General features: G+C 26.2%; 2 protein-coding genes across 8 annotated transcripts; one reads left to right on the top strand and one right to left on the bottom strand.

The window, feature by feature from the left end:
• Positions 1 to 689: 689 nt before the first annotated feature.
• Positions 690 to 6,320, top strand: LOC136084850 (uncharacterized). Of its 7 annotated transcripts, none has more exons than XR_010640902.1 (13): positions 690 to 790; positions 3,375 to 3,430; positions 3,706 to 3,729; positions 3,847 to 3,882; positions 4,188 to 4,223; positions 4,552 to 4,575; positions 4,790 to 4,813; positions 5,008 to 5,031; positions 5,122 to 5,145; positions 5,267 to 5,290; positions 5,503 to 5,696; positions 5,816 to 5,878; positions 6,078 to 6,320. XR_010640902.1 is itself a non-coding variant. In XM_065805974.1 (11 exons), the coding sequence occupies exons 2-11, from the start codon at positions 3,394 to 3,396 to the stop codon at positions 5,637 to 5,639; spliced, it is 381 nt and encodes a 126-aa protein (XP_065662046.1). In that variant the 5' UTR covers positions 690 to 790; positions 3,375 to 3,393; the 3' UTR covers positions 5,640 to 6,320. The 7 variants fall into 7 exon arrangements, 2 of the variants coding, with proteins under 2 accessions (XP_065662046.1, XP_065662045.1); XR_010640901.1 differs by having other exon boundaries at positions 5,969 to 6,320; XR_010640899.1 differs by having other exon boundaries at positions 5,816 to 6,320.
• Positions 6,321 to 10,674: 4,354 nt separating this feature from the next.
• Positions 10,675 to 11,436, bottom strand: LOC136085547 (THAP domain-containing protein 1-like). Its single transcript, XM_065806862.1, has one exon. It carries the CDS (start codon positions 11,434 to 11,436, stop codon positions 10,675 to 10,677), a length of 762 nt encoding a protein of 253 aa, XP_065662934.1.
• Positions 11,437 to 16,483: the final 5,047 nt, after the last annotated feature.

Raw genomic sequence — 16,483 nt, 5'->3', positions numbered from 1 at the left:
TTGCAATACTATTCTCGATGTTAAGTTTACACAATTTCTTTGCACCTGCCAAATTTCATTGTTTTTTTCATGCAGCGCATACTCTATTTTGTGCAGAACTTTTGGTACTTAAATTTTGATTTTCCGCTTTTATTTCGAGACATGGGGAGGGGGAGGGGCGATGAAGAGGAACTTCAATCAGCTTTAAAAATTATAATAATTGGTTCTGATTTAATTGGCGGTGTAGGTGTTGGTTTGGTTCCCCATCTAGCCTCCCATATACGCCCGGTGGCTAGAAACCAACATGAATTTGTAGCCCACTCTTATGCTATCTTTTGATACCAATTTATTGGTGTTTAAAAAATAATTGACAAATTTATATTAATTTTAGTTAAGAAAAGTATTTTTTTGACCACAGTTTCTTCAACAAATCCATATATCAAAAATCGGTGTTTAAAACGTTATAATTTTTTGTTAAATCGTTTGATTTTGATAACTTTTTCACTTTTAAAATACTGTAATAAAGCTCTTTCCAAAGATATATAACCATCTATTATTTGATCAATTAAAAAATTTCATGTAACATACCTAATATTTTGTGCTAAATTTGTAATAAATTAACTGTTAATTAAGATTGTTAATTATTAACAACCTTTACTTGATTTAAAACACTAATATTGCAGTAGATATATAAAACCTAATCATTTTATAGTTGAATAAATAAAAAAATTTACACTCGCAATTACTTATTTGTTTTTCTTTAACATTGTCAACTTCCCAGTTGGTTTTTTATACTGAAATCTGTCGGAAGGTAAATTATTTTATGTAGCCTGTTTTGCAAAGAGAAAAAGAGTATCTCAATATAAAAAATATATATAAACAATAAAACATACTTTAATATAATGTAAATATAGTTTTGAAAGTCTTCTTGTTAATTGTTTGAGCTGACCTTAGCTGTTTTACCTGATAATTCTATTGTTTTCCAAAATTAACTTTTTATGTTTTTATTAACTTTATTATAAGAATAACTTCAATTTGGTTTAAATAAAGTACTTTGCTATGTCTTAGAAATTATTTTCTCTATAAAAATTAAGGTGTTTATGTTTCATTAAAGTATACTTGTAAAAGATCTATAGTTTAAAATTCAGTTTTAAAGTTGTGAACCAATGATAAACTTTGCTTAACCAAAAGTTCTTTTTAAATTTTTCATATACCTGAGAGGAGATCCACCTTAGATGTATCTTTAATTTTATTAATATGTTGTATATATTGTAATCTTTCAAATTCTTATTTATTACTTTCTAATTTTATTAGTCACTGAGGTAGCAAATGAGTAATACTTTACATGATATACAGGCAAAAAAACAAAAAAGTTAAAATTTAAATTAAATTATTAAGTTAAAATTCCTTTTCCAGTCTTTTAGTAATCTGTACCTACTACTATCTAGTTAAGTACAAAAATATTTAAAAAAATTCAACTTTCTTTCTAAAAACCATTAATTAATAGTTTGTTCTTTTTGCTTGGGTCACTTTGCTGCTCACAAATAAATGTTTTAACTGTTGAGATTATATCTTCTTTTATTTTTAAAACAAGGACAGAAAATGTTATTGATTCCAACATTCGTTGCAACAATTTTAAACAAATGTCATTATCATATCTATGGTCACTATCTAATCATTTCATGTCATATATCAAAATGTGGTTATGAAATCAAATAGATTGAAAATATTGATTAAATTTTTATTGTACAGGTGTTTATAGTTTCGAATGTAGAGTTCATTGCAGCAGGTGGAATATCAAAGTTTGAAGAACATATATGCAATATAACCCTTTTGAACAAAACATACTCTTAGATAAAATACTATTAGATACCATGGATCAAAAACCAAAAAATACCAAGGATCAAATTACTTTTTATTAATAGAAGATACCATGCATCAAAATAATCTGGAGTTGATAAGCTGATAAGTTTTTTTCTGTTTAAATTTTATGTTCTGTTTTAATTTCAGTTTAAACTATATTATAATTAATTCAGTTAGCAAAAAATAACAACTACAACAAAAATGTATTTAATTAAAATAATTTACAAGAGAATAAAAATTGCTGTATAGCTTCCTTTGATATATCATGGCTGAAACAAGGAAAATGACCATTATTCAACTGTTATCATAATATGCAATGAAGTAAAACACAATAATATTACACAAGATTCAGAAGATTTTGAATTCAAATAATATTAAAATTTTGGGCCTTGTATATACATAATACATATATATATATATATATATATATATATATATATATATATATATATATATATATATATATATATATATAGAGAGAGAGAGAGAGAGAGAGAGAGAAAGAGAAAAAGAGATAAAGATATATATAGAGATATATAGATATATATATGTATATATACAAATATATATATATATATATATATACATACATATTGTATGTATGTATGTACGTATATATATATTAAGTATGTGGAAATAACGATTTATGGAACCGAATTTCATGCTAAAATTCTGTGACTCGTTTTTTTGATGTTTTTTTTTTAGGTAGCCTAAGGCTAATGTATTTTTTTTTAGAAACATATATACACATAGTATATTTTTGGAAAGAAGAAGAGTTAAGCTTGTTTTTTGTGTTATTTTTATGTACGATTGTCATACCATTTTTTTGAGCATTTGAATCATGAAAAATAGGTTGGTGATTATTTGTCAAATTCTTGTCAAAGGACTCTTTATTCCACTTTTTTAAATTTTTACATAAGTTATTAAATTTTATCGAAAAATATAATGTAGCAGATGGTTAAATCAGTTTTGCACTTTTGGTACCTAATTTCTGTTTTTTCCATTTTATTAATGTATTTCCTGTCTCGTTTTTTTTTAGTATGGTTAGGCAAACGTTTTTTTGTTGTGTTTTTTTTAGAAACATATTTACACAGTATATATTCGGAAAGAAGAAGTTTTTTTTTGTGTTACTTTTATATATTTTGTGTTACTTGTAACGCTTGTTTTTTGTGTTTCTTTTATGTAAAGCTTGTTTTTTGTGTTTCTTTTATGTAAAGCTTGTTTTTTGTTTTACTTTTATGTATGATTGTCATACCTTTTTTTTTGAGTATTTTGCTCATGAAAGTTATGCTGATGTTTACTTGCTTAATTATTGTCGAAGGAATCTTTATTCAGCTTTTTTGATTTTTTGAATAAGTTTCTGCATGCATTTCCTTTGCACCTACTAAATTTCATAAAAAAATATTATGTATCAGATATTTAAATCAGTTAAACACTTTTGGTACCTTATTTTCCGAAAATAGCCGAGGTGGGGTTGGGGGAAGGGATTTTTTAACTTTAAAAAAATATTTATTGCATGTTGTTTCACTTAGATTGTTAGTAATTAAAAAAATGAAAAATATTTATGACTTGGCTAATCAAACAGATAGTAAGTTCGTATATTTTTTCATAATAATTCTATTGTTTATTACTTTTACAAGTGTATTTTTTTGTTAAACTTTTAAAAATTATTGACTAGATTAAAGCTATTCAAGACTTTTTTTTTAAATAGCACCTGATTTTCGGTATTCGCATCTTTGGTTTTATTTGTTATTTACATCATTACTTTTTTTTGTTCATTACAAAATTGTTTTATTGGATTTGTTTTGTTGGATTTGTTGCCAAAAATGTTTTTTTTTTAAATTACACCTTTTTTAATTTTAGCTTCATTGTCATCTGACGCAGTTGGTAAGTTAAATAACTATTTTTTTATTAGGTGTTTCTACTCTTATTTTTTAAAACTATACTATAAGTTTAATCCTATTTTTTTAATTTATTTGATGACACCTTTTTATTTTATTTTGGTTTCATCAACATCTGCCAGTGGCAGTGCCACATTTGGTAAGTTCAAAAATAAAATTTTTTTCAGCTCTGTATAGAGTTAATGCCAAAATCAAAGTTTTTTTGGTTAATTTTTTTACCTTAAGCTTTGTCACCATCTGCTATGGTTGGTAAATTTGAAAACTATTTTTTTGTGTATAAATTTGTTGGTGAAAACTTGTTCTTTAAATCTTTTTTTAGCTTTATCTACATTGAGTACAGTTAATATGTTAATCTTTTATCGTTTATCTATTGTATAATACTTAGTCTTAGGATTATTGTTTAAATCATTACACAAACATTTCTAATGTTTCCTTCTTGTTTAGATGCAGGCTTATTGTTTCATCAGTTTTTGAGATTCCGTAAGTACATAAATAACATAATTTTTGGTGTTATTCATAATGAAATAAACATGTTGATGCTTTAAAAGTATATTAATACAAAAGATATCATTTTTATTGACTTTTAACATTTACTTGTTGTAGAATACTTTATCTTTTGTTATTGTTTAAATCATTATACAACCTTTCCTAATGTCACTTGTGTAATTATGTTTTCATTATATACTTAGTCAATAAAGTTGTTGCACATTATGCAGAATTTATCTGATTGTTGTTACTTATTCACTTACTGCAGTCAAATTTAAGGTGTTTTGTTTATTTTGATATACAATTTTCTTGTTAATTTTAGTCCAATCAACTCAGCCTTCCACTGGTAGGTTTGTATATTGCAATTTCGGTTATGTTTATATAAGTAAAAATTTAAAGATGTATGCTTTGGTTTAATTCATATATTTTTTATCTTAAGTCATTTCTTCAATGACTGTGATTAGTAAATTTAAAAGCTATTATTTTTTAATTTGTAAATTTTTTAATTTGTGAATATTGCCAATATCATTTTTTTTGGAAAACATCATTTTTGTTTTTAGTTCCATCTACATCTGATACAGTTGGTAAGTTTAAAAGTCAATTCTTTTTCAGCAGTGTATTGATTTAATCCCATTTTCAACTTTTTTTATTTGTCTTTTTGTTGGTTCATCTACATCTGCCACAGTATGTTTAAAAGCTATTACTTTTTAATCTCTATTAATTTAATGCCTAAATCAAATATTTTTTTTGGTTGATTGACATCCTTTTTTACCTTTAGTTACATCTACATCTGTCACAAGTAGTAAGTTTGAAAACTAATTATTTTTTCAGCAGTGTTTTGATTTGCCCAAAAAGTTCATTTATTTTGTTAATTTCTTTTTTTAATTTTTAGCTGTATCTACAACTGGTATGGTTGGTATGTTAAAAAACTATATCTTTATTAGCAGTGCATAGTCTATCTCATTAAAATTATACTATAGATTCAATCCCAATTTCATTTTATTTTTGTGGTTTACATCTTTTTTTTTTACTTTTAGTTCCTGCAGCACAATCTTCTCCAGGTAAATGTATAAATTGAAATGTTTCTTTTTTGATTGTTCTTTGTTTTTGATAAACCTTAATGCTTATTTATATTTTATAAAAATATTCTATTTAAATAAACAAATTCTTAGTAGAAGTTTTTAATTTTTTTAATGTAAGGGTTTATATAAAATGTTTCATAATGCTTTCAAATCTTAACTAATATAAATGTTTATGATTTCTTTGCATTTAGAGTTCACATATCAGGTCTATCCTACAACAAGTTTTGTGGCTTGCAAACAAATACAGCAAGTTTTGTGGCTTGCAAACAAATACAGCAAGTTTTGTGACTTGCAAATGGGTACCACAAGTTTTGTGGCTTGCAATTAGGTACAGCAAGTTTTGTGGCTTGCAAATGGGTACTGCAAATTTTGTGGTTGCAATTAGGTACAGCAAGTTTTGTTCATAAATGGAATTCAAAACATAAAATAATTTACTAAAAACCAAGACTTTAGCTAATTACTTTTTTTATTTCAAAAGACTTGCTGTTTTTGTGTGTTTTTTAGGTTGCAGTGGGTAGCTTTCCCTTTACATGACAAAATGGATACTCTGATACATCTTGTAATGTGGTAAAATAGTTTTTGATACTATTTTATCTGTGTTTAAAAAAACGTTTTAAAACTTTTCTTGTTAAATTCTCATTAAAATTTTTTTTTTAGGTACGGGGCGGAAGGGGGTGGCTTACGCCCCCTTTCATAAAGGCAATTTATACACCACTAGTTACTATTTTTCCAAGTATTGAAATATATTTTTTATTTTTTATACTAGAATTCGTTTTAGTAAAGATTGAAATATTTAAAAGAATGAAATTTTGATAGGGTGTGTTAAACCTTACCACAACCCAACAACCGACTTTGAGATTGTAATATTCGCTAGTGATGTGGAATAAAATAATAACAACTTTTTGTATATAAATATTTATAATTTAAAAAAAAAAGCACTCTTTTTTGAAAAAAAGTGTATTTTTGTGAGGTGTAGGTGGTAGATTAGCACCCCCTCCGTATCCCTGGATGCGCCTTTTACTCAGAAATTACAGCCCTTTTTTTACATCTATCTTTTGATACCAAGTTATAGATATTTGAATTGGCAAAGTTATAACAATTTATGTGAAAAAAAAAATTTTTTTGACCAGTTTTATCAAGAAATCCATATATCGAAAATTTGCTACTAGAAACGTCATAAATTTTTATTGAATTGTCCAGTTTTCATAATTTTTTCACCTTTAAAATACTGTATTTTTCTAATGATATATAGCGTTCTAGTATTTAATCTAATTTAAAAAATCAGTCCACGTACCTATACATATATATCGAGGGTATACTCCTTGAACGCACTAAGTCATTTTTCATTGTTTTGAGATAATGGCAGTTGCATGAAAAAAAAATTTTTCATGCAATGGTATATATTCCCATTGTATATTTGAGAATGATCAATAACTTGGTATTATATAGAATATATGGTCTGGTGCGTTTTGGAAGTGATAAAGCATTTAATAATGAGTGTTTATGTTGACTTAACTCAAAACCAACAAAAAATGACTTAGTGCATTCTGGCAGTATACCCTCGAGATATATATATATAACATATATGTATATATAACATACATGTATATATAACATATATGCATGCACTTGTACATACATACACACACACACACACACACACATATATATAAATATACGTACATACATGTACACACAAGTTTTGTTTAATTAAGTTTATAAACTTAATTAAACAAAAGATTAAAAAATGACAACAGTATAATAAGTACTTACACAAATGATATATGTAAACACGTATTGTACTAATTAATTATACAAAATATTTACTTGATACATAAACACAACAACAATAATTATGATTTTTTTAAGCTCGAAAACATTAAAATTGGAGGATAAAATAAAACATGCAGAGAAGAATATCGAAATAGCATCTATATTGTTGTTTAAATGGATAAATTTACATCATAAATTTATTCGAGCTATTCAGTATAAAATAATATAATTTATACTTTACTATATTATAGTACATATTCAAAAATATATGTGTATACAGTAATTTTACTTACATGTTTAACATAAAAATAAAAACTAGGGTTTTAAAAACTAGTGATAGTAGAGTTATGCTTTGACATTAAAAAAAATTGAATCCAACAAGCAGAAAAAGGAAACAAATTAAAAACATTTTATTCTAAAATTAAAAAAAAAAAAATTTAAGTTTTAACGCTCAGAAATTTTTTTAATGAATTGCAAAAAAGTAAACCAATGAGGCCAAATTTTAGCCAAATACATAATGATTTCAAATAAAAAACTGAGAAGTTTTCCTTCTTATTAATATCATTCTAATATCAATAAACTAATTAATCCGAATAATAATTTTATTCAAAGAATAAGATTTAGATATTTATTAATGCCTAAAATTATAAATATATGGTTGTTATTAAATAAATATTTTCGTAACTAAAGACCGTAGCCATCATTAAATTCTAAACTTTTGAAAGTTTTAATGCGCTTGCGTATAATAACTTGCCACTCTTAAAAGACCGCGTTGTAGTTTTTGTAATTTTGTTTGTTTTTTAGATTTTGTTTTTTAAGTATTTATTATACAACTTTTGTTTTAGTTTTGAAGACTTTTTTAGTCTCTTAGTTATCCAAGGAAATAATATGTCTTTGGCCTTGAGATTTATTTCACATATTGGGAAATTAGCGTCATAGATTTTAAAAAAAGTTTAAAGAAATGTGTTATAGGCTTAGATATATAAATTACTGGATACGGCATAGGCATGCCTGACCATATAATTTTGGAAAATATTTTGAAGCCGAGCTATCGTTGAAAAAGTGACGTAGAGTGAGGCAAAACAATTCGTAAATAGTCGTTTAATAAAAGTAATATGTAAATAATATATATATTGTAAATCATATTACTATTACAAAAAGTTTATTAAAAGTAATATATATTAATAAGTTTCAAGAGAATTTGTATAATTTTAATTATTAGGCTCATGACTTGAGGCTATTAACAATTTATCAGCAGCACCTGAAGATTTGATGAGCTATTTAAAGTGAAGTTGTACTAGCAAATAAAATATACAGTCTAAATTTTAACGTTATACTTTTATTGAATATTAATTTGGTTTCAAAAAATAATGTTTTCTGAAGACTAACTAATCATTTTTATATACATCTATATCTATTTATATTATATTTATTATAATATATACCTATATTTATGTATAAAATACATGTTTGGAATATCGTGCATTGACAAAGTACTTATTTTGTTGGATCAAGGTATTTTTTCAGTGTTTTTCCTAAAATAAAAATACTATATGTTATTTTATAGTATATATATATATATATATATATATATATATATATATATATATATATATATATATATATATATATATATATATATATATATATATATATATATATATATATATATAATGTGGATATTAATTTCTTTCACTGATTTTTGAACAACACAAGTTTAGTTAGTTTGTTTCGAACTTGTGTTCCTTGTATATAACTTGTTGCACAGGATGAGACATGGTATAAACGTTTATCTAAATAGGCCTCTATAATCAAATTGATCAGTTTAACCAAATGATTATCTTCCACTGGGAGTTCCTGAATGTGACTTGTAAGTCCTTTAAAAATTGCTTTAGAAAATAAATGACGGCGGATAGTTAATTTTAAATGTGGAATAGATTCCATAAAAAGTTGTAGTTCTTTGATTTTTGATTTGTCTGGAATGCTTTGTCTTATAAACTTTTCAACAAAAGAACAAATTACAATAACATCTTTTGATGGATGAAGTAGACCACCTCTGCTTTTTTGATCAACAAGTAAACTTTGTGAATTATCATCCGTTAGAGATGCAGAACAGGCTTTACATTTAATAGATCTTCTTAGTTTTCGACTAACAAATCCACCTATATACTTCACTACTTCTTCGGAATATTCAGACAATTGGGATGGTTCCATAATACTTACTGGTGTAAAATCCTCATTAGCTATAAACACAGTTGAATCATTGTCATTTAATTTACATTCTTGATGATTCACAATTCCTTTTGTTACAGAAAGTATTTCTGTAGCATCCTGAGCTAAACAATTACCAGTTTTTATGTTTCGTAATGAGTGATGTACCAACAAACGTCGATATGTTGTCATAAACTGTTTTGCTGATGGATTGTTATTGAAACCACCTTGACTTCTAACAGCACTAAAGAACATTTCAATATGATCTTGACGCAGTTTGTATGTCAACAAGAATTTAAATTGGCTTTCTGGAGTTAAAATCAAGTATCGGCTAAGTTGAATTACTGATTGGAGGCTAAACATAAATCCAATGAAGCTAGTTTTTCGGTTTGTTTTATAAATTAAGTTATCAGCAATGTCTGACAAAGTGAACAAGTACTGACATACCATATTGACATAATTTGTACAGTGTTCCAAATTGCTTAAAGAGATAAGAGCTTTATAATTTTTACCAATAAAATTCCGACTGTTTAATAAATCAAAACTTTTGTCTATAAGCTGAATAAAATTGATAGTTGGTCCACAATCTTGAAACTCTTTTAATTTTAACTTGTTTGCACAAAAATCAAGAGCATCTGCAACACTTTGACTTAAGGTTTGTGCTGCCAATTTCACTTTCATTTTTTGTTGTTTCCATTCAATATGGTGTTTTTTCAGTTTATTAGCAGCATGAATCCCTTCTTTTGATTGAAGCTCATACAATAGTTCAATGAAAGCATAATTAATAATACCATTGTTATTGTCTTTTAGCAATTTCTTTTCACCAAAGCAATTTCTAACTAATTATAACATATGGCAAGCATCAAGAATTAAAAATACTGGTTCTTCACTTACTGGATGTTTAAAGTACGGTTTAAGATTTTTTATATCACTATAGCCAGCACCAAGAATTTTTATCATAGATAAATTTGCAGCTGTACCATCAAAAGTTAAAGAAATAACTTGAACTCCAGTTTCATGAACTTTAATGAGACATTCAGAAATAATGTTTGCTTTCTCTTTTGAATTAAGTCCATCTGTTAAGAAATAAGCTATTGGGATTTTCCAATGTCCATTAACAGCAACTAACAATAAAACAAAAGCTTCTTTAGCAACACCAACACTGTCACCGTTAAATCCTGTTCCATAATTAACAAAGCCATAGGATGTATGCCTATCCCAATCAATTTGCTTTCGAACTGACATTTCGTCCATCATCAAACTGCATACAATTTTTTTGGTAGATTTTTCAATTATTTCATTATTTTTTCATTATTTTTCAATTTTAAAATTTGGAATGCTTCATGAGTAAAGCCTGGCTGTCCATTAATACTACTATACTATTTTCTCAAAGTGTCTGGGTGAGGAAGACAAGTATTGAAGGACTGTCTGACATAATCATATGCTTTTGCTGAATAAAAATGCAATGTTAATGCAAAAGTTCGCAATGATGGAGAGTATTTTAATTTGCTTTTGGATTTCAGTTCTCTTTGAATTAAATCTTTAACACCACGATTAAGACGATTTAAAGTTGCTGTGGCTTCATCACTAATTAAACGTTTTTCTTGTAATTCATTTATCACATTTTGAAGTTTTGCAACTTTTTTTTTGAGTCTGCGCTTTTGTTGCATTACATATCTGATACGTTTTTTCTGTAATTTATAAACATTTAATACAAATGACAACTTCTTGTTGACAGTTTGCAGATTGTCTGAATCAGTCTCCATGCAATCTTTTACTCTAATTTTTTTATTTGTACTAATTACCTTTTCTTCATAAGTATTCTCAAAAACTGTGTCATTTTTTTCTTTCTTTATCTGTTTTTTCAGCATTCTTTCTGTTGGTGCTTTTCGAATTTTACTAGTGGTTGTTCTAAAATGTTTTGGAAAATCAAAAATTGTTGGTATTGCATCAGGTTTCAGATATTTTCTCAAACAGTAACCTGATGTTTTGCTTTCAAAGCAATTTTTAGAAAAATGATCTGAACAAATAAAACTAGCGGAAGAGGGGACAAAATTCTTTCGTTTTGTTGCAAGATTCCATGCTGCTCTTTTATCTGGATTCACTGGAAATCTATTTAAAAATGGATAGCTAGGATTCATTATACATACAGTGTTTGTCTTTTAAAATCAATATATTAAATTTCTATTGAATCTTTAAAATCAAAAAACATTTAATTTATATAGATACTAAATTAATACCTATGAAAACTTCTGGAAACCCCTTTAGCAGATCTAGCTGTACACCCAAAAGCACTGCACGAATTAACCAATTAAAAAAAAGTACTAAATCTTTAAATATATTGTACATAAATATATATGTATATTATAAATAAATATATTATACATAAATATAGATGTATAATTTTATATTCAATATTAGTCTCTTAAAACTCTATATAAATCTTGCATTATACAACCATATACAAGTTAGTTAGGTAATTCATATTATTTTAATAAAACTTTTATTTGCATTGCAGTTTTAAACTAATAGGTATTATACTAATATTGAGTATTTGAAAAGCTTTTTCTTTTTTTTTTTGTAGATTTTTAAAATCTTATAACTAAGATTTATTTTATTTAGATCATCTGTAATTAAAATATATATAAACCATAAATGAATTTAAAATTTCTTCGAAGTTATTGTTTTTATGCAATACAAAATATAACTTGAAATTAAATTGTAAACATTGTTCAATATATACGCTGATTAAACTATATTTTTCTGCCTCACTCTACGTCATAAAGGTAAAGTTTGCCCGGCTTCAATTATTTCTGCCTATGCCGTATCCAGTAATTTATATATCTATGGTTATAGGTAATGCTTATGTTATCATTAAAGTTAATGTGATTCCAGTCTTGCTGTAAAATTGATTTTTGAATACTTTTAAGTTACAATTGTTAACAATTCGCTTTTTTATTGTCATTCTACACTCGTTTTTTTATTTGATAATCTGATTTAATAGAAAAAAATATCGGAAAATGATCAGAAGCATCATTTTTTATCATTTTTTGATTTAAAGATTTATTAAAATAGTCTGCGGTTAATATATTATCAATTAAAGTCGACGAATGGTTTGTAATTCTAGTCGGTCTATCTATTATTAGTATGGTTCCCATTTCAAATAAATTGTTATTAAATGTTTTTATGTTTTGGTTTTTACTATACTTAAAACAATTCAAGTTGAAGCCCCCCAAAATAAAAAAATATATTTTTTTTTCGCTTGACTAGTTTTTTCTATTAGATTATATTTCAAAAATTTACCAAGATTTTCTGTTCTTCCAGTTGGTGGCCTATAGCATCAGCTAATTAAAATGTTTTTAGAATTTTTGTTTATTAGTTCAATTGTTAAGATCTCTTGATCTGAATCAGAAACACTCATATCGCTTCTAACTTTATAGAAAATATTTTCTTTCATATAAAAAAGTACTTCTCCTCCGCACCTATTTTTCATTCGTTTTAAAAAAAAATCTCTTTAAAACCTGGAGATTAGAATTTCATTTAAAATCTATTTTAAAACACCAAATTTTGGTTACACAAGTCCCTTTAAAACAGTTGTTGGTTTTGTAAATTAAATTTTCAAATTCTTTTTTCAACTTCTAATATTCATGTGAATGACATTAAAATAATCACTTTTATTATCCACTCCTATAAAGTTACTAACTTCATTTGGTTAAAAATAAGTGCTTACTAATTTAGGCAAATTAATTTCGTTAAAGTAATTTATGTCTGGATCAGATTCTTCATCCGATTTAAAATCATTAATTTGAAAAAATTTAAAAGCATTTTCAAAATTATTATTATTTTTCGAATTTATTTTTTATTAATATTTACTTTTTTTATTCTGTTATAAATAATCGTTATAATAATAATTAAAAAATATCTGTTATAAATAATACTTTGTTTTAAGATGGCTTATTGATTATTTTATTGTACACAACTTTAGCAAAATTACTTGATGCTCGTAGATCTTTTGCTTGTCGGAAAAGTTGTTTGCGGAACTAGTTGTCCGCTCGCTGAAATCTTCGTTTATATACATGTTTTCCTTCCACAATTTCATTTTTTTTGCATTTTTCGAGAACGTTTTCACGACCTTTAAAATTGAGAAACTTGACAACATTTCTACGCTGGTTCTTTTCTTCCAGCACGATGCACTCTTTCGATTTGTATACTTTCTTTAATATCCAGTTTTTCTCTCAGTAGATTCTTAACCAATTCTTCACTTTTCTCCCAAATTTTCGCCTTCGGTTTCCTCAATACCCTCAAATCGCAAGTTATTTCTTCCACTTCGGTCTTTTAACTCACCAATTTTATTCTTTAGTGCTTCATTTTCTTCGTTTAAATATTATTTTTTGATTTAATTGACCCTGTGCGTTTTTTATCGTATTATTTAATGTTTCTTTTATTGTTTCGTATTGCTCACTAACAAACTCGATAGTTTTATTTGTCTCATTAAGTTCACGTTTTAATTCTTTGTTTTCACCTTTTATAATATTAAAGATTTTTATTATCGTATTTTCATGAATTTCCAATAAATCCTTTACTTTTCTTAAGAAGAATTTGTTTGCCATTATTTAAAAGTAGGTTGATTATAAAGAGTACAAAGGTATAAATGGATATAGATGAGAACGTTCGCAAAACGAGAACATACCTTCTACAGCCGCTATATTTGCTAGAATCGTGACCATGTTATATATTTTCGGTGTATATTTATTTTATAAAGTGTATTATTATTATATTTTATATTATTATATATTTTCGCTACATATTTATTTTCAAATGAAATTATTATTAAATGAAATAACACTTATAAAAAAGCATTATATATAAAATAATAAATAAATAAATAACAAGTGGTTAGAGTTCTGGCTCATAACCAAGCAGTTCAAACGCCGGCTCTTACCCAATAAGTGACTTTGGCAAAGGGGGCGTGAACTTCTATTTAAATGATCTTCCACGATGCTTTGTGATAAGACGGTAGTGGTGTAGTGGTGAAGCGCTCGCTTAAAAATCGAGTGGTTTGGAGTTCGATCCCCACCACGTCCCTAGAAGTACCGCGCCCAACTCGCTTCTCCACGCAGCGGCCCTGTGGAGGTGAATTAACTAAAAAAAAAAAAAAGAAGACCGTCTATTAAGGTCTTCAAAGAGCATCTTAATAACCACAACAACAAAAAAATCATGGTTTTATTAACAACAATGTTCATTTCACTTATAAAAGTATATTTGGTTTTTACAATATTATTAACTTGTATCAAAAAACTGCGAATAAAGGAAAAGGCGAGGGAATTTATCTCAAATTTTGAACTTTGTATGTAATTTTAATTTCTAAGAGTTTTAACATGTATAATTTTTTTCTTCTTGACACATAAACGTACTTAAATAATAATAACACTAATTTATGCTGTTGAGACAGAACGCCAAGCAATATGTCAGCCGCTAAGTACTAATTAATGGATAAAAAATTCAATTTCCTAATGAATAAGAGTTAATAATACACTTTATTGATTTTCTTTTTGTTTGTTTTACTTCTCAGTTGAAACATTGCAAGTTTACTTCCATGTTTTGCTCCTCTAACGCTAGATGGTGGACCTGATGAGTGGATAGAGTTCATTAGTGTTTGATGAGCTGTTCTATTATGTTTTGTGCAAAAACCAAAAACATACAAAAAGTTTTAAAAGCATTCCTCTTCTTTTTTCTAAGCCATCTGCATCTAGTGAGTTTTTCATCAGCAAAAAATCTCTTGCTGGCTGCTTTTTTTTTACTTTGTATTTTAAAATTGTGTAAATCGCGTAGAAAAACAATGTAAACATTTTGCATAAACTTATGTATTATAATTTTTAAACGACCTATGTTTTCAAAATGATGCCTATTTTACTTGATCTTTTTGTTTTTTTATAGTGACCGAATTTTCTTTTTTCCGCGTAACGCTTCTATAACAAAACCTTACAAAACGATTTTTAAATTAAATTTATATTTAAAATTTAAATTTTTAAATTTATTTATTTATTTTTTTTTTTTTTCTTTCTTTCTTTCTCTGTTTTAATATAATATAAGATTTTACAACTTCGTAATATAAAATTTCAATAAATAAAATAAGTAAAACAGATAGGGGCTCAAAGAAGATGAGGATGACAGTACGTTATCACAATCTTTTCATAGAGCCCCTATAACAAGATTTCAAAAAAATATCGTAATATGTTACAATATGCGTAATAAAATTTCAATAAAATATCGTAATAAAACGCGTAATTCGCTAATAAAATTGATAAGCAACCAACAAAAGTAGAAATAAAACAAAAACAGATTTATGAGAAATTATTCAAAGTATCATTAACCAAAAACGTTTCTTATATTTTAAAAATTTCTTTTTTTGTTAAAAACTTGAATGAACTTAACGAATTTACCGTACCTTTGAATCCTTTTTGAAAAGTATTCCATACTTTTGGACCTCGATATAGAATGCTGTACTCTGAATATTTGTTTATTATCCGAGGCAGTTTATATGTGTTGGACATATTCGCTCTAAGATTATAGCTATCATTTTTATTTATTTATATTTTATATTTTCATAATTACGCATTGTTATCTTTAATTTGAATGATAATAGCTTATTTATATCAAACTTGGTAACATTTGCAAAATAAACAATATGTTTTTTAAATTTATTACAAACACTTCGAGTTTTGACGTTCCATTTCAGTTGTCTCTTCAAAAGTGAACTTCAAAAATTTGAAAATAACTTTTTTTTTCAGTATATACAACAACTATAGTTGTTGTAAAAATCTAACTAAAATTTTTATGTATTAAAAACATAAAAAGACTAAAATTACAGTAGCGCTTCCACTTGGGAACGCTAATGTGTTTTAGATTGTTTAGGAAAATTTTTTTATCACTTCAGGAAGTAGTTATTTAGGTCACAATTAAGTTAAAAGTATATTTAAAATATGATTATCATATAGGCTCTAAAAGGTTAATAATTAGACCTAATAAGGCTAGAAATATTTTCTATACATCAAACAAACGCACTAGAAATATTTTCCAAGAAAGACATCAGATAAACGTACGCAAACTGATAAAAGATGCACAATAGATCTTATTACTAGGCTGATCGCAGGGATCAAATAATCTTTGTTCGAAAGTTATGAGTAT

Source organism: Hydra vulgaris, chromosome 09, assembly GCF_038396675.1.
Source record: "Hydra vulgaris chromosome 09, alternate assembly HydraT2T_AEP".
Lineage (NCBI taxonomy): Eukaryota > Metazoa > Cnidaria > Hydrozoa > Anthoathecata > Hydridae > Hydra > Hydra vulgaris.
The sequence above is the reverse complement of the archived record's forward strand: the minus strand, read 5'-3'. Positions and strand labels throughout refer to the sequence as shown.